We start from the raw sequence: 27,140 nt of genomic DNA, 5'->3' as shown, positions 1-27,140 counted from the left end.
CTGTCGGACCTCATTCAGCATGCAGGGTCAGTGCTATGGTGTCATATGTTTCACTCATTCACTTCATTTTCATTTCTATCTTCTTCACCACCAACATCAGCACACCCAGAATCCCTTCTGAAATTACCTCAACTTAACCTGAGTGATGCAATAACACATACGCATTCAACCACACTCCCACATGTTCTTTCTGTGATTTGAAGTATACCCTTCAGATATAACTTCACCAGAAGTTCTTAAAAATGGGAGGCTAGCTCCAGAGCTCTGCATTCTATACCCAGCCAACATTCTTACTTCTTCTCCATCTTCTACACCCTGTGATCGCCACCAACGATCCAAAATACTCTTCTGAAATTACCTCAGCTTAACTTCTACTGAAATGTTTTAATCTTGCAAGTACATCCAACTTCTTGCAAATAACTTTCAGCCTCACAAACCCACTCCAAGTACCATTGAACACTCTTTTGAAATTACTTCGACTTAACCTCTGTTGAGAGAACTCGGTCACGTGAGTACATTCTAATACTCGTAGACCCCTTCTCGGTCTCATCAAAGCCTTTCATCAGGGTGGGTCTACTCTTCTGAAATTACTTCATCCTGTTAAAAGCTCCACCACCTTCAGCTATTTCACTAGAAGAGTCAAGTATAAAAATCCATTTTTTTTCAAGACTCATTCACTCACCACACTCCAAAACGGTGTGCATGAATGAGTCTTGAGGGGGCATTTGTAGAGAGAAAAAATTCCCGACCTATTACAAGCTAACACATCATACTATCAAGTCCATAAAATACAACCAATTACAAAGCGCTACGTACTGCTGCTAGGTTTTGCTATCACTATTCAGAAACCAATAGAAATTTGCCAAGTGTCATTGAAATAAATGCATAAAATGCATCAGCATGCGTAAGCGATGACACAAACAACCCAGCACGTGTAAGCAATGACACAAGCAATCCAGCACATGTAAGCGATGATATAAGCGGACTAATCAGGCTGTGACATGTGTCACCAATCAGACTCCGCCACGTGTCGCTTACCCACCCCCAAACTCCTATAAATAGAAGCCTTCCTAAGACATTTGGCCGAACAGAAAAATATATCATGAGTTTAGAAATCCAGAAGCTCTGCTGGAATCAAACCACGAAGCCTCCAGGAACTTCAGCCTCGAATACAAACAACATTCGAAGCAAAATCATCCAAACTACTAGTCTAGATCTCAAAGGTCACTGAAATCAAGCTCAAAAGCCTCCAGAAATCTTAACAAACCACAGATCAGTGAAGCTCTAAGGATTCTAGCCTCTAAAGCCCTGAAGAACTTCCACCACAAACCTTCAGAAAAGAAGAACACACGAAGAACACACGAAGAACACAAAGAACACGAAGAACAAAGAATTTCTAACAAGCTCATAGCCAGAGATTCATTGTAATTCCGTTTCAAAGATCTTCAATCCATTCCTCAGCCAAATTGAAGGATATCTTGTGTTCGAATCAAAATTATATTACCACAATTCCAATTAACAAATCTTTCAAGGAGATCGAATCAGAGGATCACTCTTTTGTAATTACAGAAAATTGTACCACATATTCATCAATACAAATTTGCATTTGTGAAACTATTTTACTTGTTTGACATATTTTGAACTAAGAATTTAGTCGTTTACACAAGCTTTGTCCTAATACTCGGTACAATTTTAAGAAAAAAGTTTGTAAGTCCAAATCAATTTGAAATTGTGTTCGTTCAACCCATTATGTGATGATTGAAGAGATTATTCATATGTAGTTTTAGTTACATAACTTTTCTAATGAGTGGTGTGACGTATTTAAGTAATACATATGAAGCTAAGAGCCTTATATTTCAATTGGTTTGCTCTTCCTTGTGTTTTCAACACATCCAGAGTTCAAATCTTTCATTCCTAGATATAACTATTAAATTATTAAAAAATAATTATACACATGGGTAGTTTATATAAATTGTCATGTAGTGAGTTTGAAAAGATAACTCCAAACCAGTTTCATACTAAACTTTGTCCCAATTCCAATTACTATAATTGAGATTAAACCTTGTATTCTACACTTTTAGCCATCCTTTTTTATTTTGTATAGAATTTTAGCCTTTTTTTTTTTTTGGTTAGGATTTTTTTTTGTTTTGAGAAAATGGTTAGTATTTTAGTAATAAAATTAAATCCACAAATATCAAAATGTGTGCTTAAGATAGGATACTAGTAATTTAAAATACTCTCTGGACAATCTAAACCCTAATTCCCTTCTTCTCAACAAAAAAAAAAAAATCCTAATTGCCTGCCACAAGCCCATATCAGAGAACCCTAATGGATGGCCTGACCGATCCGGCCCATCAAACCCCGTGGCCCAGTATTAAATACCCAACTCCCCATACCTGGTGTCTCACATTAGCCAGAGCAAGCAGCAGCAGCGAACTAGGGTTTCTCTGAATCGCCGCATTTCTCATCTCATCTCATCTCATCTAACCAATCGAAATCATGGTGAGAACGCCTCCTCCTCCTCCTCTCTCTCTCTCTCTCTCTCTCTCTGTATGTTAATCTGTGCTTGTTTTTGATCAATGGGGGGTTTTTGGTTTCAGGCGGATGTGGAAGCTGATGTGGCGGTGGCTGGGCAGCCCCCAAAGAAGAGGACGTTCAAGAAGTTCAGCTTCAGAGGCGTCGACTTGGATGCTCTTCTCGACATGTCCACCGACGACCTCGTCAAGCTCTTCACTGCCAGAGCTCGCAGAAGGTACCTTTCTTCTCTTTCATATATTTCATCTTTCATTTTTTATTTGTCTTAGAATTGTTTTTATTAATTTTGTGTGTGGAATTTTGTAGGTTTCAGAGGGGTTTGAAGCGAAAGCCCATGGCTTTGATCAAGAAATTGCGCAAAGCTGTAACCATCTCTCTTTATCTCTTTAAATTTTTACATATTTTGATATTTTGGGTATTTTGAAAATCTGGGTATTTTGTTATTTATTTATATATTTATTCTGTGGCTGATTTAGTATAGACTAGGACTGTGAGAGCATTATAACAGATTTACTTTTGAATCAGCAAATGTTTTATGTGTTTGAGAACTCCCATTTCCCCCTTTATTATTCTGTGGACTCTTTTGGAGCTCGATTGGGGATTAGTTTGTCTATGTTATTTTGAGGATTGGGTAAGAACTTCATATGGTTGAATCAAGAGACATGGACGTGAATGTGGGATAAGAATCATGGTCAAACTTTATACTTTTTTATCTTGTTTAAGTCTAAGCTTTTGTAAAATTTATAGCCGTATTACACACCCCCAACTAAAATGGAGGCCTTCTTTAAGGTATTTTATGAGAATTCAGAGCCATAGTGGTTGTATTTTTATTTTTATTTATATTTATTCTTTCACTAACTTGTCCGTTAATCGTTGTCTCATGGTCCTGTTATTATGCCATTCCTGGATGGTTTAGGAAGTATAACATAAATTTAACAACAAAACATGATTTCTGAGTAAGTTCTTTAAGGTGTGCTTGGTTTCATTACTGCTTTGATGTAATGGAATCAATATCTATACACGTTTAAGATCTCAGCCGTAGAAATAACACTATTCTTCCAAAGCTCTATGTTTCATGTTAGGCATGTAAATTAATTATAATTTCCATGAATAATGTTTACAAGTTTTGTGGTAAAGGCTTACTAGTATACTGTTTGCTTAATTTGTTTGTCTAAGAGGTTTGTGATTCTAATTTTTATTGTCTTTGGAACAGAAAAGGGAGGCCCCACAAGGTGAGAAGCCTGAGCCAGTGAGAACCCACCTGAGAAACATGATTATTGTTCCTGAGATGATTGGCAGCATAATTGGAGTCTATAATGGCAAGACCTTCAATCAGGTTGAGATCAAGCCCGAAATGATTGGCCATTATCTTGCTGAATTCTCCATCTCTTACAAGCCCGTCAAGCACGGTAGGCCTGGTATTGGTGCTACCCACTCCTCCAGGTTCATTCCCCTCAAGTGAAGTTCTTTCATGCCTGGCTGTCTTCTAGTCTGCCTCATTATAGAAACAGAATTTGAGAAGAGCCATTTTGTTTAGAATCTGAGGTTTGGTTGTTCTTTATTTATGTTCTAGCTGGTGAACCTTTCTTATGACATTGGAGTTTTTGTTAACTGGTTTTGTAGAATTTTTATTAAGAAAAGAAATTTTGCTTTTTGGACAATTTTGTTAGAAGTGCAAAATGGTTATTGTGCTTATAAAACACCCTCTCATTCCTGTTTTGAATAATTGTATTCCCTCAAATTTCTCTGTTTCTTTCTTGCAATGACTGTAAGTTGAGGTACTACGCAATTTACCAGATGCCTGCTCAGCATGGGGGTGTGTACTGTGTAGGCATTCTGGTTTGTTCCTTGGGGGTGGTCCCACTGGCCCATAACTTGAGGGGCTTTCTCCAAAAAAAAAAAAAAATTGAATGGCCAAAGATATGGGATCGAGTTCTTGGTTTATTACTATTTAAGTAACAACCTTGACACATACGGGGCCTGCAAAATGTTGATTAGCAGCAGCCGACATGAATACAGTTTAAAAATATTCATGTTTAAAAAACACAGCATTGATTTGCTACCGAGCAATCTAAAATTGTTGGTGCTGTGTTGTTTGTGCTGACTCAATTTAGCTTGTGACGAAGTGCCAATAACTTTGACATATTTACCACATGGGAAACATAAGTTGCAGAGTAAGGTCAATTGCTATCAACTCAGCTATATTCCACTTAGAAATTGTGATCTTGCGATTGTCTTAAAAGTTCAAAAGTTGTTTAAACCGTGTGTTATGCTTTGAAAGTAATAATGATTTAGGGCTGAACGCACATTACACAATGAACATCTGTTATTATTCGACCTGTATTTCTGAAGCCTTGCTGTTTCAAACTAGGATCTAAGAAACTACCGAATCTAACAAATGTAAAAGGATTTAGATGTTACAAACCAACTCGGGGCCAACTTTCCCACAATGTAAATTGGGTTTTTAAAAAATTGTGAAAACATTAATTGTGCAATTTGGAAATCAGAGGTTTTTATTTTTGTTGAACTTTGACCGTATGGCTGTAAACGAGCCAAGCTTTGTCGAGTAGTGCATGTTTAAGCTTAGCTCGTCAATAAAAATTAAATGCTCAAACTTGGTTTGAGGTTAAGACAAGCTTAAAAACAATGTTTGAACTCAAGGTTGTGAGAATGTTAAAAAACTTGAGCTCGGCTTGACTTGGCTTGATTAATTAGTCAAGCCAAGTTTGAGCTCAAACTCGAGCTCAAGTCAAGCGTTTTAGTTTGGGATCCAAAAAAATTGTATTATCAAATGCTTATATCACCAAAAATCAAGTAAACAAAAAACAATAATATACTCATTTTATCATGCTTCTAATTCCACTCATGATTAGAAATTGTTCAAATTACAACTTTACATAATTAAATCCATCCATTTATCATTCATTGTCTATAGCTTGAATAATTGTTCAAAATACAATTTTTACATTCACATTTGTCATCTATGCAGATATATTCTTCACAAATTTAAATAAATTAACATTCTAAAACATATATGAATAAACAAGCTATAAATTAACATTTTAAAATATGTGTAATGTCATAATAATTAGTTTATTTAGTAAACATATATCAAGCTATAAATGAGCTTAAACTCGGCATGTTTTTATCGAGCCTTATTGTTCACGAGCTTGTTCCCAAACAATTTTTTTTGTTTGGGCTCGGCTTGTTTATCAAACAAGCCTAAAACTAAGGCTCAAGCTTAGTTTATTTATAAACAAATGAACATGAATGAGTTTTTTATCGAGTTGAGCCCAAATTGTTTATGAACAGCTTAATTTGTTTACGACTCAATTTGACCGTTTGTTGTTGTTACAATTTACTTCACCTTTCTAGAACGAAACTTTTATTTAGACTAGACTATAACCCGTACATGGATTCTTTCCTTTATTATTCATTCTAATATATCTTTGTCAACAAAAGATGTCAAATACTCATATTTCTAAGGCTAATAGCTGAAAACCACAATAACATCCTATCATATATTTACACATCAAGGCACATATCCAGACATTTTGTGAAGCGCATATCTTGTGAGAACGAAATCGCTCATTTATGAACTCAAAGGTCATTGGCAAGACGTCATCATTTGAAAAACTTGCTGATTAATCGTTTTATCTTTAAATCAGTTCAGATTCAAATTCATGGTTATGACGGTGTACTTGATTTAAATTATATAGTTAGTTACCGAATATTTTTACTAAAGCCAAGAACCTTGTCATTCAATTAGTATTTTTTGATATTTCCAAGATGTCTAGTACATTTCCCTCCCTCCCACTTTATATCTCTTTGCCAACATCACCAGCATCCTTGTTGCAAGTAATGATTTTGTACGAAATGTTGCTGGTTTCCCAATGATCACATTTAGGGCTGTCATGGTGATCTGACCTCACAATAAAGACAAATTTTACGGCAGAGTTCTTTTTCTGTCGTAACTAGAGTCCCATTAGCACCATGTATCCAACGCTCTAAGTAAAAGAAAGGGTATTTCAATGAGATCCAAGCACTATGGCTGACATGGGAAATTACAGGCAAATGGTTCTCAGCTTGATCTACACATTCCTAAATTCTCATACCAGCAAAAACTGAAAACATTGATAATTCGGGTATGTATATTAGTTGCAAAGTTTGGTGCTGGTCAGCTCATACAGCTTGGACTAGAGCCAAATACACATTTTCATTTGATATATTGAGCAGACACCATATTAGAGTCGTGTTACCAAAGGGGATTTAACATGGAATTATATATCCAAGATAAGAAAATTTTGAACGTCTGGCCAAAGATCATTTATGAATGCAGTAACTAAGTAGAATTTAATTTACAAAAGAAAAAATATATATGCATATATATAATCCTGTTGTTCTTGAGGAAGAGCAAATCTGGAACTTGATGCAAAATGCTATATTAAAGTCCTTTTTTTTAATCTGGTTTTTGGCTCAAACTAGACTGATCTAGAAAGTTGAGCAGGACCTAGAAATCGTTGTTCATCTGACAACAAATCCTTTCACTATTAGTGATCTCAGAGTTGAGTCATATATTTTATACAGGAGCATTCACCACAAAACATGAACCACATTTAGTTGTATTTGATAAGTTCGGAGTCGAATCTCTGAATTCTCTTTTTTTCCTTTGAAGGATATCCATGAAGTTCTTATGTATGGGCAGATTGTGATGATAGTAACCTTGAATGGTTATGCTCACACTCATAAGTTACAATAAGCATTGAAGGATCTTCCAGGGATCTCTCAACATGCTTTCTTGCTGGGCAACCCTTCATGTTGCTGCACCTATAGTATCCCCTGCAATTCAAAGCATTCTTGGTCAGGTTAAATATATTTAAAAACAAAATCTGTAGGTAAATATTCTTCATTAAGTCTGATAGCAGGATTAATAAATTAATAGAGAAAACTAATACAAATTTCGGCAAAGGGACCGAGCAAAGAGGGCAATTTTCCTATAACCAAACCATAAGGACATGGATCTTCTATATTTTGACTAAACTAACAATACAAAGTGTAAAACTAACTAAACACTCTACAGGGAATATGTTGCTTCTTACTTGGAAGTTGGGGCACATGAGAAGTACTGTTTGGTTTATATTCTTTTAGTCAGGGGCAGTATTTAATAGAAACAAACATGGATTGCCACACACACACGGCCACACGGGCCAAAGTCTTTGCAGCACTATTGTGCAGTTACAGTGTCTAGGATGAAGACCTTGTAAGGGGCAATAGTTAATATAAATAACACGGACACCCACACACTCACACACATTTGACAAAGTCTTTGCAGCACAATGGTGCAGTAGTTCATATAGTAACTATTTTGCTACCAAATCATAATCATTAAATGATAGCAAAACTCTTCTAGAGTACATCATGGGACACCAGACTAATACTTAAAGCATTAAACCTTGAAAAGAAGTGCATCTAGGAACACCAGACCAATGAATGACAGTTTAAAATTTAATCCTGTGCTTCAACCATCAAAATTATGGCTCATGGCACTAACAATTCATGGTTTAGTTTGAAACCAATTGTATTACTTGTTTTTCACATTTTTCACAAAACTAAAATCACTCCATTTGACAACTCTTGATTTTATAGCTCGGCGGTTAATACACAAACTTGTCATGAATAATTTCCACCTAGCACACAAGATTAGCTTCATCTGAAAAGGAACTACGGCAAAGCTGGAAAGAAGCGAAAATGAAAATGAAACCTTAACCATCGAAGGATGTTCATTCAGCAAAAGTTAATTAGCATACCTAGGATGAGGAGAGCCCTTGATTGGCTTCTGCCCATATTTTCTCCAGGAATAGTCATCACCAGGAATATCGGCAACCTTGTTACTGATGGCAGGCACCTTAATGGTTTTTCTCAGCCTCGGTTGCCTATAAACAAAAACAAAGGCAACTAATTAAAACAAGGAAAACACACCCAATTGAGAATACTGGAGCTAAACTCTGACCTCTTCTTTGAACAATGGCATGTAGCAATACTGCCACATTTCACACTGCCACCTTCTACCCTTCCAGAGCACCTCGGTCTTGGATCTTTTGGGATCTGATTGGGCAACCGAGGCATGCCAATTAGATAGAAAGAATTTTCACTTGAATTAGCATCACTACCATCTATGCTCAAAGATGGTATGAACCTCGTGGATGACATGGTGGGTGCTTGTGTAGAACCATCAAATGTAAGGCATGTGCCACTGTTACTCCTTGAGTAATTGTCAGTCTGGAAATTTCTCTGTGGTGGCTGAAAATGAACAATCTGTATCTGTTGCTGAGGAAACTGGATGCTTTGTGATGGTTTTGGCTTTGAAATGTTTGGAGGAACCTTATTCTGGGAAGGCTGCAGAGAATTTCTGGATTTTGAATCCATTTCCTGAATTGGGTTTTCAGAGCGATTAGTTGGTAGTACTATGGGAGGCTTTGGTGAAAGTATTGTTCCAGTATGAGGACTATCTAGGAAGATGTGTTGAGGTAAAGATGTTTCAAACATCTTTGATTTTCTCACTCTCCTATGTTCTAAACCACTATCTAGAACCGACACAACCCTTTGGAACATTAACACAACCTCCTCTGTTTGCACCATTAAGCTTTTACGCTGAGTTCGATCGTTAGGTTGACATAAGAGACTGAGAAATCTATGGCATTTCTCCACAGCTGCGTTGTTAGTTTTTTCAACTCCTTCCATCTTCACAGTTCACACAGACACAAATACAAGAACCAGACTTCAATCCCAAAATTTCAATATTAGAACATCAGTAAATCCCAAAAGATGGTTCTGATAAAAAAAAAATTGCATTAGCTCGTTACAATAATAAGCATCTACCAGTTACCAGATGGGTATTGCTAGTCAAAACTCAAGATTTTCTATCAAAGTATATTTTTCAATATAATCATGGTGAGCCCAAAAGGCCATAACATTACAACAATCTTCAAAAAAGCATTTTTATGAAACCCAAGTACTCATTTTCATATCCAAAAAAAAAAAAAAAAAACTTAAATGGTAATGTTTAAGATCACAGAACTTAAGACAATCAAAGTGAAAAGAAAAAAAAAAGTATCAGATAAAAATGATGCCATACCCAGATAAAAATTTAGCCAATTTGATTACTAATTCTGGAGGAAATTAGAGAAAAAGGAAGAAGAAAAGAAACTGGAAGAAAAGTGAACCTCCAAGAATTTGAAGAGTGAGACTATAATTTATCCCATAGTGTGAAATAAAAGACTTTGATGTACATATTGGACTTTATATACATACAAATAGTTAAAAAGAAACAAAGTGTTTCTTTTGAGTAATTTAAACCCTATCACCCAGAAAAAAATATTAAATAAATTAACAAAAAAAAAAAAAGAGTTAAATAGTATCAGATTAGACTACTTGAAAGACACACTCACAGAAGAGAAGTAAAGGGAAGAGAGGTACAAAACTCTGTTATTTACGAGAACAGAACCAAGTTCTAGGCACATGAAATGGAAGAAGAAACTGAAGTCTCAGTCAGAGATCCTAAGGTGGGCCCCTTACAAAAACCTCGTTATTCCATTTCTCCTCTTGTTTTATTGACTTTAAAAAAAAAAAAAAATTATTTTACTTGGATTTTTAGTAGTATGTTTTTCTTTTATTGGACAGAACTTAATTAAGTTTGTTTTTTTAAGGTAAATTTATCTTCATGATTGCATTTTAGTATATTTTTCTTTTATTGGATAGAACTTAATTAAGATTTTTTAAAGGTAAATTTATCTATATTATTGCATTTTTTCAATCATTATATGTTTGACTTTAATTGAGGAATTTTTTAAATTATTTTTTATTTGGATACATTGATAGTTGAAAATGTTATTTGAATTTTAAATGTCTTTATTAAAAATACTAAAAAGTACTAACTAGTTAAGGTACAAAGTTCTTGGCTAAAGTACAATATTTTATAAATTGTATCTAAAGATTGTCTTTTTTAATTATTATTTTGCATACCATTCTAGTATTTTATACAAAAGATTTTGTATTAATATTTGTCTTTATCAATGGAATTGAAAATAGAATTTAGATGTGATCATTGTTGAAGAAAAGGTATGTATACACTTGAATGTCATTATAATGCTTGAATATCTTCTTCTTCTTCTTCTTCTTCTTCTTCTTATTATTATTATTATTATTATTATTATTATAAATTATTGTTATTTATAATTCAATAGTTAGGTGTTGATTTGAACCTGGACGTCTTAATAATACTTGACATTTAACAAAATCGAACTGTGATCTATAGTTTTAAGAATGAAAAGTAAAGCTCCTTTTCTTAGTTATAATAATGGAATGGGATCCAATGGAATCATAAAAGAAGAAAAGCTTTTGCACAAAGAACTGTCCTTTTGGAGGTATTGATGCACAAAACTTGCAAATAGGTTCAAGTTTGGCCTTATTGCAGACCAAGTAGCAGTAGGAAAATGGACAGCAGAAGAGTGAAAAGATTGGAATAGTGTCTGTTTCTTTAGCGAGGACAGACAAGGATTCTAGCTGCCCTTTTCTTATATTTGCATTAGATGTGAACTACTGTGAAGAATGGAACACAAACTTGTCTTCCTACCAAATAAAAAATGAAAAAGAAAAAAACAACCTTGGCTTCTTCCCTGTGATTATTGTTACTGAACATGAATTGGGCTGTTTATCTAATCTCATGGCTTAAAGATTTGAATTTGATTATGTTATTAAATTGGATATATATATATATATAAAAGTGTTAATTAATAAACAAGAAACTTTATAATTTATGTCAAATTGTCAATTTAGTCTTTAAAATAAATAAAAGTAAAGGTCAGACGATAAACTTCTAAACAATTGGATTGGCATCGAATTTAGATTTTTAAATTCTCCGTTAAGTTCTAATTTTAAAACTTGTAAAAAGTGTGTGTATATATATATATATGTATGTATGTATGTAGAAGTTTTCTAAGAATGGTTTTCGTATTAGACGGTGTTTTGGGATAATATATAGAAAAGAGGGCTAATTAATTTTCCCTACAGCTCGAACTCATGCCTTCTCATCTTTAATTTTAATTTTTTTTTTAGTATAAACTGACGTAGCTATTTTAAACTGGTGGAAATATTTTATGTCGCGTTTGGTATAGGGTAATATTTTAAAATTTTCAAGAATGTTTAAAAATTCTCCTGTTTGATTGCAAATTACACTAGAGAAATAGATGTTAGGGGAGTCTGGATTCTCCCTTGTCCCCCTTTCTGTACAAATGTGAATTCCCTTTAAAACAGGTGGGTATCAAGATTCCCAAATTTAAAGAAAATTGTATTTTTTTATAAATTGACAATTTTAACCCTTTTTTCTTATTATTTAAGCAATTGAGATAAAATATAAAACAAATTATCAATATCTTTTCCTTTGTGTTTATCTCTTCCCTCCAAAATAACATGAATAGGATAGACAAATCTATTGATATATTTATTAACAAAGTTCTATTCAAGTCTTACATGTGAAATTAAAAAAAAAAAAAAATCAAAGCGGAGGCCCTCCATTATTGCTAGGTATTCACTTTTATTTTTCATTATTTATTTAGAGGAAGAGTTTTTTTTTTTTTTTTTTTTTTTAAGACTTGATATTGGATTTACAAATCTAAGGATAGAATGAAAAAAATAAATAAGTCATTTAAGATTTCTAGAAATAAACTAAACATTATAATCTCACATTATTAGGAATTTTATTAGATTCCCAATTAAATCAAATATGGGAATAGTTATATTCCTAGACATCCAGCAAGCATCACATTTCCAATAATCTGAATGCATATGGATTCCCCCATACCAAACGCTACCTTAGTGGAATGATGGATCACTAGGTAAAAGTGGTGTTGTCTACTATGATGACAATATAATTCTTCAAGAAGAAGAATAGAGGATTGATTCATTTTATCAAGATGTTTTTAAAATAGAGGGGCCCTCATTTTTAATTCCCCAAATCTGGGGAATTTGGAAGTAGCGGTTCTACTTATACTAATATTTTCAAATTATTAATTCAATCACATGGTATTAGTTTATATCTACTTCTTTAAATTGAACAAAAAAGGGTATAAAATCAATTTATGTAATCTCTTATTATTTCCTTTCATCTTAAATAAAAAGATATTGCATTTGCCAGTAAAATTATACATTTTAAAAAAAAAATTAAAAATTCATACTCATGCTAAATACACAATTGTTTTTTTTTTTTTTTTTATAGTTTTAAAAGAATGTTATTAGAAACATAATGCCATACTTTTTTTTTTGGTATTATGAATACTTTAAACATGTATTCTCACAACACTTTTTTAGATCACACTTTTCAATTTTCACATCATTTTGAAAACCAATACCTAAACACTACTATCAAACGACCCCTATTCTCCTCCTTCGATGTAATTTTTAAAACTTTTGAACAAAGAGAATGAATAATCATTCCTCTTGATTACCCTTTCCTCAACTTTTGCGCATCCCCTAATTTTCTCTCCATTCCTTCCAAACTTCCCATCACAGTATAAGATTTTAGTGAAGTTGTCTAGTCAATGATATAGTACATGTCTAAAGGTCTATGCAAAATATCTGTTGAAATAGAGAAAATCCATAACATCAGTTGATTTAGTCCATCCACCCGGCTTCAATTTAACATCTAAAGCCCATACTCAAAGCTCAAAGGATGCTAAGATATATTCTCAAGTTTATTTATTTATTTTGGAATTGTCAATTACAATTTGTTTGATATAGTCATGACACCCATCCTTCAATGAATTCAAAATGTTCCCTTACAATGTTGACATGACAAGATTAAGGCACTTGCACATTTTTTTTAACCTAAAAAAAGAGAGGATAACATTTAAGAAGTAAAATTACTACAAGAATCACCATTTACTTTTATCCATTGTTATCTCCTTGTGTCCTGAAATATTCAGACTTTTTCCTTTTGAAGAAAATGATAATAGCATGCACATTTACCTTTTGTTTTTTGGCATTTCCAAATTAAATAAAGCCTTTTCTTTTAAAGTTTCGGTTAATGTGTGTCCTAGGGGAATTGAAAAAGCTGTAAAAGTTTTTTAATTACCAATAAAACTTTTTCAAAAGAGGGAAAGAAAAAACGAAGAAAGAAATTACTTTGTGTTTTTGTATCTCTGAATTTATCCTATACCAAATATGATTTGTATAGAATTAACTTTTTAGATTTAAAGGTAAAATAAACATTTTAGTATTGTTAATTTGTCAATATTATATTTTGTGCATTTTAGTTAGTTTATACGAGCAATTAATAAAGTATCTTGTCATTGAATAAGAGATCTCAATTTGAATCCTGTCTATACCAAATTAACAAAACCCATACAAAGTCAAGTGATTGACATCCAAAAAAAAAAAAAAAAACCAATCCCATTGATATTTCGAAATTTAAAATAGGGGAAAACCACCAAATCATGAGAAAACAAACCTTGAGATTGTGACACTAGACTAACGGCGGATTCGACATCTTTTTTAGGTTCTAAAAATAACTGCAGTGATCACTGTGGCGGAATGAAGCTCCGTTGTGGGGAGGAGGAGAAGAGTCTGCCATTGGTTTGCCGTTTGAAGAAGAAGCTTTGAACGTGTTTGAGGAATATTTGGGGTTATAATTGGGTTATAATTGCATGAAATAAGGTGTATTGAGTTTAAATTCGTTGGCTGATGTGTCTTCTCATGATTGGCTGGCGTAAAAGGTGTCTTTTCCGGACGTAACTTATTCTCAAACACAAATATTATAAAATGATGCTATAAATTCTAATCATGTTTTATCTATCATATAGTAAATATGAAAATTTTGTGATTGCACCAAGTGCCTAATTAGCCCACAATTCCATTTGAAAACATCTGAGCTCCACCATTTATTTTCCTTCCTTCCTATCCAATCAAACACACTCAAAAAAGTTTTTCTTTCCATTTTCTTTCTAAAGTTTTCCATCCATCATATTTTACTTCCAAACAAACACACCCTAAATTTGCCTTTATAAATTACAATGTTATTTTTGAAAAACAGATTTTTTTCTTTTTTTTTTGAGATTCGAAAAACAGAAACTGGAAAGACTTCATTGGTCATTTTCCAATACTAATGACCTTTCGAATTTTTGGACCAATAAGAGAACTTTTATTGGACATCCAAACCCCTTTATTAGAATGGTGATCTCTGAAGATTTGTTTATATTATCACAAAACTAGTGCTAATTAAAATTATAAGTTTGTGGGAAATATGGGACCTACTTTGATTATAAGGTTAAACATATCTAATCTATTAAAGAAAAAGAAAAACACCTAGAAGCATGAATTTTACTGTAAATTGTGACAACTAAAACAATCACGAAAGTCAGAGTTGCGTATGGGTTACTCGCAAAATTAATTCTAAGTTTCAAGAAAGCGAAAAATTGGGTTAGTATAATCTAATGCATTAGTAATAATTAATTAAATTTCTCATTCCAAGAGCTTCACACAGTACCAAAAATAATAATCTAATAATGCACAAGTGGCCATTCAATGTATAATCTATGCGTTTAGGCCAACTCTTAGCTATTAAATTAATTAATGCGAGTGTTACTCACCTCAGCAATTTCAATCATTTCTTGATTGATGAAAAGGAAAACATTTTTGAAATGACTATGCCACATGAAGTAGATTGTTATGTAGAATTTATGTCTCAAAGTTGGGATATTTTTATTGAGGTTTTAGTTAAAAGCCAAAAACAGTTATTGAGCACAAGTCTTGTTGGCTGATTATAATATGTATATGAGTATATCATGGAATTCTTCTTGGATGTCCTTTTAAGATTAAAAGGTAAGCTTATCATCAACTTGCTTGTCTTTTTTGTCTTTTTCTAATGGGCTTATCATATAGGCCTGCCTAGGTTGTCAAATTGATATCAAAATAGTTGGGTAAATACAATTGATCCAATAATGAGAACTGTCTGACAGCAAAAGTATATTAGCTAGGCAAAGATGTTCCTGTTGAAATGTCTGTCACATGATGGTGAATTCATTTCATGATCTTCTTTTTACTCACTGCTCAAAGAAGCTGCTAAAGTCTTTGAATCTGAATCTAATAGCAAGATTTATGCTTGGTAGTTGGTAGTACATCGTTAGAGGAACCTAGACACGATTAAAGTGAAGTTTCTTCAACTCTTCATCATTAGAAAGATGGGAAAAATGACTTTTGTTTCCAAGAGGATCAAAAATTTTAAGCTAGGTAACTCTCAAGTTACACATTTTTTACAAAATAGATTTTAAAAGATCTCGTGGTTGAAAAAACACCATTAAATAATTATTGCTTTCTACTTACTTCATTGGGTGCTATTTTTCCGTGTTTCTTTCTTCCTAAAAGTTGCACGATTTATTATTATTATTTTGCCATAGGGTGTTGTTTAGCGGTGTTTCTTCTTCTTTGTTAGAATATGTTCTATTTTATATATCTATTTTTCAAATGATTATTGGGTTTTCGGTTTTCCTACGTCTCCTAATTCGCTCATATAATTTTGCTAAAATAATTTATAAGAAACTTCAGGAATATGAAATAATATAATATAGTGTATCTTAAACTCATACTAGCATGCAAAGACTGTGCATGTGCTGCTTGTTAGCCATAGAAATAAAGCGAAGTCTCATACAAAAGTAACAAAACATAACTCGAGTTCAAAACTCATACAAAGTTTTTGCCCACACAAAATATAAAAGGTGGTTTATTCAGTGCAATCCAAAAAAATGATACAATTTTCTTTTAAAATAAAGAGAGAAAAAAAAAAACTATAGCATTAATTACGTAATGAAGAAGAAAAGAAATATTAACATTGAATGATTTTTTTAACCATTAAATATTTTTAAAATCTCTAATTTTAAAATGTTGTAACTTTACAAGGGTTACAACCTATTGAACATAATTCCTTGGCATTTTATCTGTAAAATCTATATTACACACATTTTCTTGTATAACATGCTCATTGACATTTGACATGCTGAAGCTCAACCTTTTGTTAATTAGTCTAGGTTTAAAGCCTTTTTGAAGTAGCATAAAGTTGTTATTTTTGCATGACTGTCTTGAAAATTTTCCCCTCTAAATTTTTTGGCCATTCTATATTTGTTTACTCAAAATTAATCATTTGATATTCTGTTCCTAAAGTATAAAGCGTTTTAGATTTCATCTTTTCATCCATGCATGTAAACGAGGTGATGTATAAAACTATAAATACCGCTTAAACTTAAAACGATGTAACTTTTCTATTTCAAACTGCAAACAATATTGTTCTTAGCCATAATCACATCAACACTCTTTTATTAATCCATATAATTCATTTTTGAAATTCTTTTTGCTATTTTATTTCATAATCCCTATTTTATTTCGACTCTCTTTCTCTGAAGAAGCCTATGATCGATGAGCATGCCTTCCATCTATGGACTAATTCTACTCCACATGTTGCTTCAGCCGATTGAAAAAAGATTGCTTAAGTTGATTCACAAGCTGTCCAATTTTTTCCCCATTCAACTTCTTGCTTCATTTCGTTAAGTCATAAAATTTTCAAGTTTAGACTATTTTTTGTTTTACATTGAAAGGTTCGCTAATAATTTTAAATTTCTTTTTCTCAATTTGCATTTCTCTAGCTTATTTTATATTGTTGTTGTGTGGGGACTAGAGATCATGTTTGTCTAAGACCACAACTTTTTTTTTTGTCGCAATTTTGCCATAATTGTGATGTGGCAAACTGTAAGTAGTTGTTTATTACTTTAACATGAACCCATCAATTTTTCTTTACTATTCACATTCTATTGCTTTAGATTTATGACAAAAAAATTATGATCCTAGATTCTCAAGACTGCAATGCGTGCATGTGCAGCCAAAAGCAAAACTGTGAGGATGAGCCTTGTTTGGTGACTAGCTGAAGGTGGCGATAGTGAATTATAACTAATTTGGTATTTTTGAGGATTGTGGATGCTTGATGATCACAGAGGTTTTGTAGTATTCTATTTGCAGATTTGGGTGTGCATATTCTTTGCTTGGATGTTGAGAAAATTTTTGAAAGAAGTACAATTTTTAAGTTTATATAATTTATGTATTTTGCATATTTGGTTTACTTTTTAAGGTTTTTTTTTAACTATTTAATTAGTCGACCATAATTGAATTAACATGGCATGATTTGATTGGATCAACTAATACACATGATTTGCTCGTGTGATATTTAAGGAGCACCTCATGTTACAATTTTTAATAAAACAACAACAACAAACAAAGCTTTAGTCTCAAAATTTTGGGTTAGCTATGGATCTACAACATATCAGTTAGTGTCAAACATATGTATTCTTTTCCTTAATTCTATCCTATCTATTTTTTTTTTTTTTTGGGTTACTCCCTTAATTGACATATTATTTTTTATTACTTCTACTAATGTGATTTTTAATCTTCCTCTACTTTTTTCCGTTCTCTCAACTTAGATAAAATTGCTATTTCTCAAGGGTGCATTAGTTGCTTTCCTCTACATATGACTAAATCATCTTAAGCAACTCTCTTATCTTTGCATCAATAGAGGCTACCCCCTATCTTTAGGCGAATTTTCTCATTTTGAATCCTATCTTTCCGTATACTTCCACTAACCCATCTTAGCATTCTCATTTCAACTATACTCTTTTTTATAAATATGCTGCTTCTTAACGACCCAACATTCAACACCATAAACATAACTAGTCATATATGTATAACAATCTTATAAAAAAAATTTCTTTAACTTAATGGGTATTCTACGATCACATAACTTCATGCATCATGCTCTTATCCTATGATTCACATCCTCTTCAATTTCTCCATTTTTATAAATTCTTAACTTAAAATATCAAAAATTGTCACTCTTTTGTATCTCTTGACCATCAAGTCTTACCACCTTTTCATCTATGTTTTTATTTTAACTAAACTTATATCCATGTACTCTATTTTATAGTTTTTAAATAAAAATAAAAAAATATTATAATTTACTTCCATATTGATTGAAAGTCAAAATTTTAAATCTCACTCTAAACCCAATTAATCTCATTCAAAAAGCACTCAATGACTTTTGTCAAAATCAAAATTTTACTTTTTAATTAATAAGGAAATAAATTACAAATATTAATTTTTTATATTAAAATACTCGAACATGAGGTATTCCTTGAATGTGACAAAAGTCAACAATCATGTGTACTAGTTGATCCAATCAAATCATGTCATACTAGTTTTATTACTATTATTTCATATTGTGTAGGTCTATCTAGTACATACTCTTTTTGAGTTGTTGTATATCGAGAATGACATGCCTAAAAAGTTTGTTGCATCAATTGATAAAATATCTCACATGGGGCAGGTATTATCTCAAGAGAGCAACATTCTATGCCTTGATTTTGTCACCCTCAAACTCATGAATTGACTATAATAATTAATATTGCATGTTATATGATATGTTGAAGTAGCAACAAGGTAATGTCTCTTACTTTTTTTATCCATTAAGCTAAATATCTAACAATGTCAAATCCTACAAAGGTTAAGGGAGAGTTTGGCATTAGTTTTAAGGTTTAGCTCTAGCTTTTAGTTTCTAACTTTTATATATAGCTTTTTAAAACCTCGTTTTTTCTTACCTTTGTATAGTTCAGGAGTTTAACTACCTCATCTAAATCTCCTATGCCTGCATATGATTCTAGTGGAGTCTTCATCACAAACACCATTGGATCAACTTTGTTACTCACTCGTACATGTAAGAACCAAACCAATAGCAAAACTAAACAGGCCAAAAAGTTAGGCAGGTCTTCTTGCACGGCAAAAATCAAATAGTTCTATCAATGTGAAATAGGAGGTATGTTATCAACAATTTTAGCAAAATTAAGTTCTAAAAGAGGAACAAGACACTCTTAGATATTGGAACAAACAATTTTGTGTGCATGTAACAAAAGGTTTTGGTACTTGTATTAACACCAAAATAATAAAGCCAAATTTGAGACAAATAAATCCATGGATAAAAATTGGAAGAAAGAAAGATCAGAAGATTTGGGTGAATTACCTCATAAATTTGATCCTCATTAAAGTGGAGTATATGAAAAGAATGGCGTTACTGGGAGGGGGAGCTAGGAAATTTCACTCTTAAGGCCTTTTCCATTGGACTCCTCGGTTGTTACAATGTTGTAAATAGTTGCAGTTGTAAATGAACGAATTTGCTAAGTCAGTGTGCTAATTGTAGGATTGCGATTTTTCATCCCACTAGAAGTTTTCGATTTGCAAAAGTAAATTCAGATTTTTTTTTTAAAGAAAAAAAGAAAAAAAAAGAGGTTTGTACAATCTAAATTAAAAATGACTTCTATGTTCCAGCAGTTCGATCAAGAAAATTAAGCCAATAGAGAATACCCTCCATGCATGGTCGCTTCTGGTTGAGAGAGGGTGAGGACTTTTGACGTATGGGTTGAATATCATTTCCTTGAATTTTTAGGGGAACTGGAAACATAATGGTTATAATGAATAGGGGAAAGGAAGAGTCATTCAATTGGGAAGAGGAAAATTTGTAGTAAGTTTAACATTTCTATGTTAAAAATCACTTCTTGTGATTGACAATATATCAATTTGTTAGGTTACGTACGTAGTAAAATTTGTTTTGTCCCTAGCATTGCTTTTTTGTTACATAATTTTATAAATTGATATGACAATAAATGTGATTAATGGATGTCAGAAATATAATAAATAAAGTTGGGAGTTTTTAATTTTTAATTTTTTTTGGTTTGGTTTGGCCATGAAGGTGTAGAATATATAATTTTATTGAAAAAAAATAAAGGCCCAAACCTTTATATAATATAAAAAATTAAATAAAACTAGTAAAAAGGCCCATGTATTTTTTGTTTTTGGTTATTAACGTATAAAAATATATAATTTTATTGAGAAACAATTAAGGCCTGTGTATTGTACATTTTTGTTTATTACCGTATAGAATATGTAATTTTTATTGGGAAACAATAACAAAATTCATTTATTACATAATTTCATAAATGTAATATTGTGTTTTGATAATTACATAATATCATAGCTCTAATATAGTGTAGTATTTTTTCTATAATTACATTTGTAGCTTTGTATAATGAAACTTTTGCATTTTTGTATCTAATGGAGTTGCAATATATAAGTTTTTTAAGCACATTGTTGTTTTGTTAATGTCAAAATTATTGGGTCAGATTGAACCAAATGAGTATGCCCATAGACCATAGTTGGCTTAATCCAATCCATGATGAAGAGTTTTGAGTCTTGTGACCCAAGTTTTAAAAGCTGGATCCGAATTGCCAATCAGATTTAGTTAACCAAGAATTGACTTCTAGTCTAGTTTTTAAGAGGAAAAAATGCAAAATTGACCCTCTAACTTTCACTCTTTTTCATTTCAGTCCTCTAATTTTCATTTTTGTCAATTCAGTCATCTAACTTTCAATTTTTGTCAATTCAGAATTCTGTTAAACCCTGTAACTGTTGCCGTTAACTTTAGGTTTTTTTTTTTTTTTTCAAAATTAAAAGAAAAAAAATTGGTAAAAAAAGAAAAAAGAAAAAGAAAACTACATAGAAACTCACCTCTTTGTTGCTACAATCTGGTGGAATCTACAATTTGATGAACCCACCTCCCCAACAGCAAAAGTAATAAAGATGCTAAAAAAAAAATTCAAAAACGTGTTCCCCTTAATAAAATAATGTCAGTGGAAGAAAAGATGGGCAATGCTCCAAGATCCCAAAGGCAAATGGTTGGCTTTTGAAATGTGGTCAATTCCAGTGGGTTCAAAGGCCTTAGGTACACCACACAACCAGCCACACAACCAACCACAATCACCACCACACCACAATCAAATCTAAAAGCAACCCGCCACCTCCATGCCAAACTGAACCAACCACCAATGTGACCATCAATCCAGACCAACAACCACCACAATGACCGTTAACCCAGACCAACAACCACCACAATGACCATCAACCCAGATCAACCAAATTAACCTAGACCAACAGCCACCGTGATAAAAAAGATTAACTTAGATCAACATCGCAACCCATGAACCCAAACTCCAGATCAATCACGACAAACCCACGAACTAAATCAACACAAGATCAAACCCAAAGAAAACCCAAGAACCAAACCCAAAGGAAACCCACGGACCAAACCCACAACCCATGGACCAAACCCAGCTGTCGCTGATTCAGCCTACAAACCCACAGCCCAAAACCACTACCAAGCCCAGAACAAAGAATGGTAGTGAGTTTCGGCAGTTGGTTTAAGTGATTTTGGATCTTGAAAACGATGGCAATGGCGGTGAGAGGTTGAAGGTCAGATTTGATTGTGGTGAGAGGTTAAGTGCTCTGGTCTTCCATCTAGAGAATCATATATAGGAATCATATATAGGAATGGCAGTGAGTTTCTATGTAGTTTTCTTTTTCTTTTTCTTTTAATTCCGAAAAAAAAAAAAAAAAACTGAAAGTTAACAGCAGCAGTTACAGGGTTTAACGGAATCCTGTATTGACAAAAATTGAAAGTTAGATGACTGAATTGACAAAATTAAAAGTTAGAAGACTGAAATAAAAAAAAGTGAAAGTTAGAGGATTAGTTTTGCATTTTTGCCTTTTTAAAACTAAAAAACATGGGAAAACAAAAAGGCCTTTAATATGGGTTTCAGTTAGCTCAACTGATAAAATTTTTTATGGTTGAATAAAAAATTTTGGGTTCAATTTTCGCCTACATAAAAAACTAATTGATGTCTTGGTCCGATAATAAAGACCTATTATCATCCTATTTTAAAATATTGTATATCGTTCCCTTAATCTGCGCATCTCTCTCAAACTTGCTTAGTACAAGTTACACCTTGAAATCTTTAGGAATTTTGGACAAGACAAACAATATTTGAGATCCAGGTTCCAATCTATGAAGAATGAAGTCTTCTTTGTCTGATACCCCCCATCAATGTATGGAATATAGTTAGAATTAAAAACATGTCAATTGATAAGTCAACTATGAGCATAATTTGTGACCTGAACATCCTTACCATCATCATGATTGTTTTTTGGCCTTTAAAGTGAGATCAATAAGCATATTGCAAATATCATAGAGGCCCCGAGTCATCTTTTCTCCTTAGGTGTTACCTTCACAATCACGTTCTGTCACATTAGGATATGAACGAGGTCAGATTCCAATTGATGCAAAACAGAACACATGAAATAGGCTAGTTTTTGTTCTAAATAAACACAACCCTTAAATTCATAAAATACTTTTTGAACCCACAAGGAATATATATATATATATATATATATATATATATATATATATATATATATATATATATATATATATATATTTGGAATCCACAATAGATATGAATAAAATGTCTTTATTGAAAGAAAATTATTCTTTCTTGTTTTAGCCTATTTAATGTGCGGCACAAACTTATTTTCCCGTGTGTGTGTTAAAAATATTTAGTATTCTCAAAAAAAAAAAGCGCGGCACAAACTTATTTCCCAAATAAAGATAATCCTAAATAGATTTTAATGAATACAAACTTTTATTTTTTATTTGATTAGGAAAGTCATAAAAACACCTAATTTAGGACATAAATTCCTATATTTGAAAATTCAGAGAATTAAATAAAACTATAATAAAAAAACCTAATAAACAATAATAATAATAAAAATTCCCCATATTTGATCATACCTCACTAGAAAATGAAGTTTCAGGAGAAGAATCAGAGAAGATGAAAATCTTGAAGAATTTACCTCGTGTTAAAAATAGAATATGAGGAAATTTGTTATCAATTAATGCTTAGACTCTCATTGCTAAAACATATTGTTGTATTGATTGATAAAATATCTCACAAATGGCATGTATCATCTCAAGAGAGCACCGTTATCTATGCTTGATTTGGTCACCCTCAAACTCATGAATCGGCTATAACAATTAATATTTCATGTTATATAATATGTTGAAATACTTACCAAAAAGGTACTATCCCTTAATTTTTATCCATATATGAGATGAAATAGAATGTTTGTGAAATATAATTATTTAAAACATAAATTTGTAAATCAGGATATTTATTTTATGTTCATAGGAATAACACCTCGTCAACGTTGAAGGATCGATCAGATCGCAGGTGTTATATATTGAGAGAGAGAGAGAGAGTATGTATTAGTCTTTGACTACCCAAAATAAATTAGAATCAGATGATTAATTTCCATTTCACTTGAAAGTAAACTTCCTTCTTTTTTTTTTTCACTTGAAAGTACACTATTTCTTGTCATAGATGAACATAAATAATTAACAAGGGTAAAAGCAAGTGCATGTATCATCTGGCACTACTTTGGCGGAGCAACGTCCTGTAGCAGCAGCCCCAAATGTGTTCTGACAATCAGCAACGCATTGTCTACTATCACAGCCTTTTCTTGGAACATTATATACATTCTGACATGTTTTTGCCTCTGCCATCATCATCTCATCTCCTGCACGCAACAAACACACAATTTTTTATCTTTTAAATAACCTTAATTCACATGCATTCAGATTCTTTATATCATTCTTTATTAGTAAGCAAATCAAATAATTCAGTAACTATTGAGTGTGAATTTATCATTGTTCATTAAAAAGAGCCATGCACCAACATATAGTGTGAATTTACAAATGCACTCTGGGAAAAGGAAAAGAAAATTAAGTTCTTTATAGGAACAAAGTCTTGTTTTGATTTGGCAGTAGAGGGGTGATGCATGGGAACAGAGCTTGTGAAATTTAAAATGTAAAAAAAGATAAAAAGATAAAAAAAGATAAATCTAAGGTTGCTTGAAATCAACAATCAGCACAAACTACAAAGTAGTAGAAGAGAGGATAAAAACCTAAGGATTAACACAAAAGTTAATTAATATTAGCACCAAGAAAGATAAGATGATTACCTTTAGCAACCAAGGTTCGATAAATTTTATTTTTTGATAAGTTACACAGACTCCATAGGTTTTGAACCCACACAATAGGCGAAGGTAGCGCAAAAAGATATCTAAATTGTGAAAATTTCTTTGTGCTTAAAGTGACAAGTCAGTGTTTCTATTAGGTGTAAAAAAAAGGTTTCTTTATACAATTTTAACCTTGTGTTTTTCTTTTTGGGGTTCTTTACAAGATCACACAGGCTAGATTAAATTTTCTTATTGCTTCACATAAACCAACTGACCCATTTTTAATGCTGGGACTTCCATGTGATGCAAAAGAAAGTCTTAGGTCATGTACTGTGAGGCATAGTATTAGGGTTTAGGGACAACTACGATTCAAAAATTACAACAGGTGGAAAATGGAAATAAAGGCATAAAGCACCGTTGTCATTGCATTTGGCTTGTTCATTTAATATATGGTGGAGAGAAGGGAAAAAAGAAAACATCTAAAACTGTTTATCTTGTACGGATATGAATAAATCGACTCAAACATAATAGAATTTTTTATTGAGCATTTGAACTCTCCCACATATTATTCGCAAAAAGTGAGAAAAGTAATGAAAAAGCATGCATTGATGTACTACCATATACATACAATCAGCTAGCTTATTTGACAAGTCTTTTATTATAGTTCAAAATTGGTCCTTTATGTCATGAAAACGAAGGGTTCAAGGAGAAGGCTACCACCTTTTTGTAACCCCATTGACCTAATGGCCTCGATTGAATTCACCAAAAAAAAAAAAATTTAAATTCTCCAACTCTTTATGATTGGTAAAGGAAGACATCAATGAAACACAAATAATCAGAGGATGAAAGGTTTACCATTAGTGATGAACAGAACCAGTAGAAGAACGGCAACAATTGAAAGACATTTCATGGTTTCCTATCTAATAATTGGTGAAAGAGAAGAAAAAAAAAATATATATATTTTTTTTTTTTTGGGCTAAGAGAAAGAGAATAATTTTGTGCAAGAAGTAGATTGGTCTTTAACATTTTATAGGCTGAAATTGAGAGGTTTTGTTTTTTGTTGTACTTCAAAAAAAGAAAATTTTAAATACTTGATATCTAGTTGACACGATGCAATATGTCCATATATGACCCGCATTTAGCACTCCTGTTCGGCTGTTATTTCGCCAGAAAAAGGAGATTTAATTAATTGAGAAAAAGAAATTATCGGGAAGTAGTAAAAAATAATAATAATAATTGCTATATTAGTGTCTTCAGTCTTAATTACAATTTACAGCCAAAACATGCGAAGATACAAACCAAATCGTCTGAATTTTTATCTTCGAAGAAGTCAACAGAATCTACCGAGATTATGAAATCAAATGAATTCATTTGATTTCATAATCTCGGTAGATTCTGTTGACTTCTGTGATGCGCTTATAATTAATGTAGATTGATCTTTGAGAAAAATGCTAATGGTATTATGAATTTTATTACTTGAAAATGCTAAAGTTATTACAAATTTTACGACATACATTTTACAAACTAATGTGATAATGGATGTAATCAGTAGATTTTCAAAACATAAAAATAAATGTCATAAGTCATAACCCTTCACAAACTTTTTATATAGATACAATAGAATTTGTTTTGTTTACTCCATTGTTTTAATATTTTTAGGGTTTTGTCAGTAGAATGCTAATATAGAATAATATGAACCCTTACATTATATAACAAAAGTCAAGATTTATAGAACTTGAGTTCTCTAAGAACTTGAGAGAGTGAGCAGTGAGGGAGAGGCAGAGAGCTCAGAGTGACTGAGATTTGAGAGAGTGAGGCGAGGCAGAGAGTGGTAGCCGACATCGACGAGGTGAGGGTTTGAGAGAGTGAGCAATGAGGGAGAGGCAAAGAGCTCAGAGTGATTGAGATTTGAGAAAGGCGAAGGGTTTCAATTCAGGGTTTCTAATTTGTTTCACGTGTTATGCGTATGCCCATAAGCCCAAACGACGCCGTATAGGAAAAAAAAACAGAGAAGTGAGTCCAAACTGTGTCGTTTAAACCGTGAAACAAAAGAACCGTTTGAACCGGTCACAATTCACAGAACCGGGCGGTCAGACCACGGTTCGTACAGGTCCCTGCTTTTTTTGCATGGGACGGTTCTTCACCTTAAACAGACTGTAAATTCAAGGGGTTCGAGGTTTTCTCGGTTGGACCGTACGATTCGGTCCGGGTTTCAAAACTATGTTAGGTGATTAAAGCCCACCAAACACACTCATTCCATGTGTAAGCTTTAGAAAAATGCTTAAGTTGCTAAAAAAAAACATACAAATTGATGTGATAAGAATACTATTGGTGTTATTTCAACAACATAATAAGTGAATATTTTAATTATATTTTTGTGACTAGCGCCACGTCAGTTTGTAACTTTAAATAATAATATTTGCAATATTTCTAGTACCATTTGAAAGGTATATATAGTAAAATTTGTAATATATTCAAGAAAAAGTTTGGCTCCAACTAGCAGTAGAAAGATAATATGTATCTCATCATATGCAAACATATGACTCGATTGATTGATTGGGTTAAGTGAGTCATGTACATTGCACTTGACAATAACAAATGTCATCTTTCTATTAGTA

The 27,140-nt window shown here is 32.4% G+C and overlaps 2 protein-coding genes across 3 annotated transcripts; one reads left to right on the top strand and one right to left on the bottom strand.

The window, feature by feature from the left end:
- The first annotated feature begins 2,401 nt into the window (after positions 1-2,401).
- LOC142627740 (small ribosomal subunit protein uS19u-like) lies at positions 2,402-4,196 on the top strand. The gene is made up of 4 exons (XM_075801611.1): positions 2,402-2,502; positions 2,601-2,752; positions 2,842-2,899; positions 3,749-4,196. The coding sequence occupies exons 1-4, from the start codon at positions 2,500-2,502 to the stop codon at positions 3,995-3,997; spliced, it is 462 nt and encodes a 153-aa protein (XP_075657726.1). The 5' UTR covers positions 2,402-2,499; the 3' UTR covers positions 3,998-4,196.
- Positions 4,197-6,952: 2,756 nt separating this feature from the next.
- Positions 6,953-9,820, bottom strand: LOC142627473 (putative WRKY transcription factor 39). Of its 2 annotated transcripts, none has more exons than XM_075801343.1 (4): positions 9,759-9,820; positions 8,546-9,366; positions 8,343-8,468; positions 6,953-7,374 (listed from the first exon to the last, which is right to left on the bottom strand). In XM_075801343.1, exons 2-4 carry the CDS (start codon positions 9,274-9,276, stop codon positions 7,227-7,229), a joined length of 1,005 nt encoding a protein of 334 aa, XP_075657458.1. In that variant the 5' UTR covers positions 9,277-9,366; positions 9,759-9,820; the 3' UTR covers positions 6,953-7,226. The 2 variants fall into 2 exon arrangements, with proteins under 2 accessions (XP_075657458.1, XP_075657457.1); XM_075801342.1 differs by lacking the exon at positions 9,759-9,820 and adding an exon at positions 9,671-9,741.
- Positions 9,821-27,140: the final 17,320 nt, after the last annotated feature.

The sequence above is a fragment of the Castanea sativa genome, chromosome 3 (assembly GCF_040712315.1).
Source record: "Castanea sativa cultivar Marrone di Chiusa Pesio chromosome 3, ASM4071231v1".
Taxonomy (NCBI): Eukaryota; Viridiplantae; Streptophyta; class Magnoliopsida; order Fagales; family Fagaceae; genus Castanea; species Castanea sativa.
The sequence above is the reverse complement of the archived record's forward strand: the minus strand, read 5'-3'. Positions and strand labels throughout refer to the sequence as shown.

Excerpts from the sequence above, each read along its gene's own strand:
- LOC142627740 (XM_075801611.1), top strand. Across the intron at positions 2,753-2,841 it reads ACTGCCAGAGCTCGCAGAAG|GTTTCAGAGGGGTTTGAAGC; the intron begins GTACCTTTCTTC and ends GGAATTTTGTAG. Across the intron at positions 2,900-3,748 it reads TCAAGAAATTGCGCAAAGCT|AAAAGGGAGGCCCCACAAGG; the intron begins GTAACCATCTCT and ends TCTTTGGAACAG.
- LOC142627473 (XM_075801343.1), bottom strand. The coding sequence starts at position 9,276 with ATGGAAGGAGTTGAAAAAACTAACAACGCAGCTGTGGAGAAATGCCAT. Across the intron at positions 8,469-8,545 it reads TGCCATTGTTCAAAGAAGAG|GCAACCGAGGCTGAGAAAAA; the intron begins GTCAGAGTTTAG and ends TTTTGTTTATAG. Across the intron at positions 7,375-8,342 it reads AAGGGCTCTCCTCATCCTAG|GGGATACTATAGGTGCAGCA; the intron begins GTATGCTAATTA and ends TTTGAATTGCAG.